The 6692-nt window shown below is 49.8% G+C and overlaps 1 protein-coding gene across 1 annotated transcript; it reads right to left on the reverse strand.

Annotated features, from left to right (window-relative positions):
• Positions 1-1286: 1286 nt before the first annotated feature.
• On the reverse strand, positions 1287-1994 carry RNF186 (ring finger protein 186). The gene has a single exon (XM_019666658.1). It carries the CDS (start codon positions 1989-1991, stop codon positions 1287-1289), a length of 705 nt encoding a protein of 234 aa, XP_019522203.1. The 5' UTR covers positions 1992-1994.
• Between the last annotated feature and the right edge of the window lie 4698 nt (positions 1995-6692).

Genomic DNA, 6692 nt, shown 5'->3' on the forward strand with positions numbered 1-6692 from the left:
ATCCTACCAGGAGGAAAGGGATCAGGGAAGGACAATGGATTGTGCTCAGTGAGCCCACTGAGGTTTCAAGTCTGCTTTCCAATTATGGGGCATTTGGAAGGAAATAACATGTCATCTCCTGGAACCCTCCACTCCCCTGCACCCTACGGGTCTCCCTGGCTGAGGCCTGACCTGGGTGACCATAGACAGTCATCCCTGCCAGCAGAAGCCTCCTCTATGTTACAGAGCAGAAATAGTCGAGAAAAGACACAAAAGCCTCTCAGATGACTGCAACTCTCAGAGCAAGGTGGGAAAGGTGGGGTTATTGGAAAAGACCGTTGCGTTTATGGGGCCTCTTATCTATGACAAAAGCTCAAGTGGGAATCAAGATGCAGTAATAAAGAAAGCAGCAGCCATAAGTTTTGACTCTGGAGTGTGGGACTGTGCATCGCATGGACAGCTGGGCCTGCTGTGGGGGGTGTGGGGATGGCACAGGGGAGCCTTTATCACTCTGAGATTCTCTGTCAAGTCAGGGCCTGATGACAGGGACATCCTGATGGGGGTGCTGGAGAAATTCCCAGACCCGCCTGCATCCCTCCACCCCTCCCCAGCTCTGCCAACTAAATGTGGGCGCTCCCCGGCTGCATCAGAAGTACCACTCCCCTACGCAAGTTCTTTCCTTCCATTCCTGGGGGGGAGGGGTGACTCAATGGGAGACCCAAGCCACCAGGACCTTTGGCAAGGTGCAACGGGCCCTATATGGGCAGTAAAGGAGGGAACACAGGAGGCGTTCCTGTGGGCTCCGACTTCCTAGGAAGGAAAATGTGTAAGAGGCAGAATATGAACAAACTGCTCCAAACATACACACACACACACACACACACACACACACACACACACACACCCCAAACCAAAACCAAGCAAGAAAAGAAAACCAGCTACATAAATTGAAAAAAAAAAAAAAAAGGAGTTGTGGTTCTATTTGTTCTTCAATATTGTTACTATTGCAATACTTTCATCAAGGTATAGAGAGAAACACCAGGAGCACTGGAATAAGAGGAACAGGAACCCCCCTGCCTTGTATCTATCGTTCAAGTCATTTGTGCCTTATCCTCACTCCAAATAGGTTTGCTGTGCTGCACCCCGGACAGGCATGGGCCTATCGTCCAAGCACATGGTTCTTGACCCAAGACAGTCATTCTGGCTTTGGCTTGGCAAGTCTGGTTGGTCTTTCATCTCCCAATGGCGCCAGCCTAATGCCCTTACCCTGTTCACTGTGAGAGTAGCCGGCCCTGGCAGGGGTGCACTCAGGCAACAGAAGAGATCTCGCTGTGTTTCTGCTCTCTGCAGAAGGGAGTCCTGGGGGAGGGCCAGCAGCCTCCTTGGCTGCTGGAGTGACAGCAGAAGAGGGTGGCCATCAGCAAGGCCAGGGCAATGATGACGGTGAGTGTCCACTGGATGATGCTGGGGTAGATGAAGGGCAGGATGAGGATGATGAGCAAAACCAGTAGGAGCAGGTGAGCCACCAGGCGCCGGGCTGCCACGCGGTTGGCGCTTGCCACATCCTGCCCATCCTCGCCTGCCAAGCCAGGGTGCCCTGCTGTCAGGGCGGCAGGATTCACTAGCCCCTGGGGACAGAGCCGTACCTCTGAGCATTGCCAAGCTAGCCGCCCCACCACGGCCTCCTGGTCACGCAGGCTGCAGATGAGGCCCCCGGGGACGGTGGTGGCCTTGCGGCACAGTGGGCAGGTGACGGACCAGGTGTCATCCTGCACACACAGCAGAAGCTTCAGGCAGACAGCACAGAAGGAGTGCTGGCAGCCCAGCAGCTTAGGAAGTCGGGCACAGCTGTAGGGTTCCCGGCACACCAGGCACTCCAGGTCACGATCCGTGGACCCACGATGACCCCCGACAAGGACGGCAGCGTTGGTGGTGGTGGCTCCTGCAGAGATGGGCTGCAGCTGCTGTGGTGCTGGCTGCTGTGGGACCTCAGTGCAGGCCATTCTGGACATAGAAGCCAGTGGGACGTGGCAGCTCAGGGCCTGGGCATGGACAAAGAGAGTCAGTCAGCTGGTGCCGCTGGGACCTGGATGTAGTCTGGGTGTATGAAGCCTCCTTTACCTTCTTGTCAGGTGCGTGGTGACGATGACCAACCATCTGGCACCACACTCCCAGGGCCACTCAGCTTGTTTCTGGACTTGTATTGTCCCTTCAGGTATTATTATTATTTCTTTCCTAGAAACCTAGGGTTAATCAGTAACTTGCAGGCCTGGAGACTTTGAATTACCTGATAGAAGGGCCAAAGTGGGCAGGGCCTACGAGTGAATTAGGACTTTCCTGTTGGAGCCAGGTGACTCATGGTTGCTTGCAGGACCGTGGCTTGTGAGCTTTGGGTTGCATTAGAATTCCCACCACCCCCGGGGACTTTTAAAATGCAGCTCTCTGGGCCCCAAACCCAGAGGCTGAGATTCAGCAGGTTTGGATGGGATCTAAGAATCTGCACAGTTAACAGACATTGTCATGACTTTAACACAGGTGGACTGGGAAACACCACTTTGAGAGACATCACTATGGGGAAGGGGGGGTCTCAGACAAAACCTTTTGGATGTCATGATCAGTGGGAAAAAAAAGTTTGTGCTTTGAGCACATTTGCAAGCAGGTGGCCTCGTGAAGAAGAGAGAAGTGATAGGAAAGTATTCTGAGTAGTGGGGGCAGGAAAGCCCAGCCAAATGCAGAAAACCCCCCAAAACAGCCCACAAGTAATTAGCACCTGCTAGGGCAGTAGGTTCCTCTAAAGTCACTACAGTTGTTTAACAGTTAACTGATTCTCAAGCATCTCATCTGTACCCTGCCATGCGCTTCATATACCGTGCTAGGCACACCACACACCCAATAGTAAGGAAGACAGCTGCCATGTACTTGGCCTATTCTGAGGAAGCCCCGTGCCAGGGGTCCGAGCTGCGGTCTCCTGGAATCCTGGCACAGCGCTATAAAGAAGGTACCAGAGGCCTAAAAGCCAAGGGAGGGTGTGGTCAGGGCAGACCAGCTGGCTGCCGGCCAAGGGGCTTTCCTTGGGGCAGGAGCTTGTGGAATCTACCAGCGTCCAAGGTCGGGTTCCCAGCTTCATGGGTCCAGGAACTCAACCTGGTCAGTTCGTTGGAGTCAATTGGCTTCCAGAAAGCTGACTCAAGCTAACAGGACTCATGTGGGACTGACAGATATAAGCAGCATGGCCGTTAAGAAAACGTGATCCCTTTACCTTGGCCTGAACGTCAGAAGGCGGGCTGGCACAGTCCACGCCCTCACACAGTTGCCTCCCTTAGACCACGACAAATCCGAAAGGACGTGCAGAGCAATCCTACTCATGTCACCTGTCGAGATCCACACAGAGTCCAGCTCTTCTGGTCCAAAGCCTTCCCTGACCCCAGGGGGCAGGCAATGCCTTCTCGCTTCACCCTCCCCTGGGTTCCTCTGTCTCTGAAATCTAACACCCCACCCCTACCCCGGCCGTTGCCTCTCTTCTCCTCAAGCCTTCTGCTTGACTATCAGTTCTTTCTTTCCGTTCTGTTCCCCCCAGATCAAGCTGAAGGGGGTCTCAGATCTAGTGGTGGACATCTGTTTTACCCCCATCCCAAGTATCCATTTTTCTTTCTATAGTGGCTTGTTTTCCCTTTGGGTAACCACTGCTCCTCACTGTTACCCTGTGTGGTACCCAGCTCTGGGGAAGGGGAAGTGATGTGGTTCAGGAAAGACCAACGAGCGTGTTCCACTCCACTGGCTGCCACAGTTGATTCCGACATAGGCATGTGAGCTAAGCCAAGTCGTTGATATTCAATTCTGGGATTTGTGTTGGAACTACTGAGAAATTTCTCCAATTGTATGGTTTCCAAACTAGAAGATGGAACTCTGGAGCTGCCTGGGCCACTGTGTGCAAAGAACTTGCCTAAGAGTAGAGTCAGCACAAAAGAAAGATAAGAGTCAGAAAAAACCTGATGACATTGTTTGAATGCCTGGGTCCAGCCATGCCTGAAGCCAGAGCTCTAGCTTTGGCTTTTTAAATTATATGGACGTGTAAAATCTGGCCCGGTTTTCACTATTAAGCCAGCACGAGTTGGATTTCTGTCGCTTGCAAGGGAAATAGTAACACAGCAATAGATGAAGAAGCCTTTACTTGCTGTCTGACACAGCAAGTCATCGAGCAGCCGGCCTGTACATGGCTGAGTGTGTCCTAATGCCTGTGTGTCACTATGCGAAGAGACTCTGTTTCTTTCCTCCGTGTTGACTTGCATATATAATGCTCCTTTCTGTTTGCTAAACCCTAGGAAGGGTTGAGGATAGGAGGCGGGAAAAGTTTGTTGAGCTGCATTCATTTACAACGAGAAATCGTAATTCAGGTGGACAGCACAGTGATGTCAGCTTGGCCAGTGCTGCCTCTCTCAGAGAGCCAGATTTACGGGAAAGCCCCATAATCAAGAAGGGAGCTGGTGGGGTGACCAGTTAGCTCAGTTGGTTGGAGCGTGGTGCTGATAACACCAAGGTTGCTGGTTCGATTCCCGCAGCTAGGTGAGGTTGAAATCAGACCAAGGGCAGTTATTTGGGCTGAGTGTCTAAAGAATAACTTTTTGATGTTGTTGGGTGACCACCACGAAGAAAAATATATTGGTTGTAACCACCCAATGTTACAGAAGTGTATAACGTAGAATGTGAAAGTTCCTCTGACAAAGTTCCACTCCCTGAGAAATGAATGGTTTTTGACAGCATGTTCCTTCACGTTGCTGCCATCCCACCTATCATCTTGGCTTGGGGACCACGTTGTTTCTGAAAGGCACCTCTATTTAACGATCATCTGCACTGGCTTTATAGTTAGAAGTCCAGCTCCTGCCACTTTACTAGTTGGGTGACCTTAGGCAAGTCATTTCCACTTCATTGAGGCTCAGTTTTTTTCATTTGCTAAAATGAAGACAATAACATGATAGGAAATTATGGGAGCTTACTTGAGCCCCCACCTCCATCCACACCTGCTCAGGGGAGACTCAGTACTTTATGCACCTTGCTTTGGGACTGATGTAATCGATCCCTTCCAGGGACACAGAGATAAACCCCTTTGGTGATTCTTTCAACCGGCGCTTCTTAAAGAGAGCTATGTGGGCAGGATCGGGGGTGTAGCCAGAAGCAGGTCTATCCCAGGGCAAGTACAAAGTGTCTCTCCAGCCTTAAAATGTTAAATTCATCAGGTTTCCCATTCTGCTCTGTGTTATATTTGTACTTGCTGTAATAGTAGAATTGGAAGACTTAGAGTCTTTCCAAAACTCCAAATAAAGCACAATTGTTTTTTTTTAATTGCAGTACAAATAGGAACTCATTCATTCTCAGTAAAAACCTAATTTTTTCCCCCCTCACAATGCTGTTTCTTCCTTCCTGTGACTTCAAATACCCCAGGGGTTATAAGGAGTTTGAGAAGCACAGCCTCTGTGGGGTTAGAATTTCACACCCAGCTGCAAGTGGAGGAACCAGAGCTGGTTCTCTTGAGATGGACCGCCTTGGTAACCACAGACCCATGCCCTACAAGACATGTCTGATCTGAGTTTTAGGCCCTGTATCAAGTTCATTGGGAAAGGGATGAGGGAGCAGCGACGTCATGAGGTCAAACGGTCAGATCCTTGCCTGGCCTCTGATCTTGGCTGACCCATCCTCTACTCCACACTCCTCTGGCCTCAGAGAGCTGTGTCACAGCCAAACGCCCCATCACCCTGGTTCCTCTCTTTCCCTGGGGCTGGCAGGTGTCCTAGCTGACACTCTTATTCCGGAATTCCTGCTTCTGTGCTCCTCAGAACCCAGCTGGCAACACCTCCATCCCCCTCCAAGCATCTGTGTGTCTGAGGACGGATTGGTAGGGGAGATGGGGAAGGGGATTTGGAACCAAAATGACAACAGGATAAGATCAAGTGTGGAGAGGGGGAGATGATGCAAAAGAGAACGTGAGTGCCTCAGGCACCAACCGCGGGAAGTTGGAAACTGCACTTGGTTTTCTTTTTCTGAATAATTATGTAAAAAAAACCCATGATTATTGTAAAACAAGAAAAAAAGGAATTACTGATGAACATGAAAAAAAAAAGAGTAATCAGCAATCTCAGAGCCCACAGAGTGTCAGTTCTAATTTTGATATGCCTCTTTAGACGCCTTTCTGTGCATACTTCCATAAAAAAGTTTTCTTCCGTTAAAATGGGATCCTGCTATTTATATTTTGGCAACATGTATTTTCACTTAGTAGTTCATCATACATCTCTTTCACATATTAATAAATACACTTCAGATCATTCATGAAGGTATTTCGTGTGGCATTTTGTTATATGAATGTGCCATATGTTAGTTAATCAGTTCCCACACGTGGCATGTTGAGGTGTTTTTCCATTTTCCACTGTTATTAAGTCCTCAGATGAGCACCCTTGGATGTATGCTTTTCATATCTTGCCCTTTCAAAGCTGCAATCCATACGTTATCTTCTTGAGCTGCCTTTTTGGCTGAAGAGCATCTGGCGGTTCAGGTCCCAAACCTGGATCTATGCTGAGTTGTCTAGGAACCTGATTTAAGCCATGAAGGTTGGAACTATTGGCTGATGACCAACAGATGAAACCACGTTTGTCCGACTCAGAATTATCGAAGTGCATTTACTCCTGAGCTTAGAGAAACCAGATAACGAGTCCCAAAGGCCA

This window comes from Hipposideros armiger, unplaced genomic scaffold (assembly GCF_001890085.2).
Source record: "Hipposideros armiger isolate ML-2016 unplaced genomic scaffold, ASM189008v1 scaffold_477, whole genome shotgun sequence".
NCBI lineage: Eukaryota > Metazoa > Chordata > Mammalia > Chiroptera > Hipposideridae > Hipposideros > Hipposideros armiger.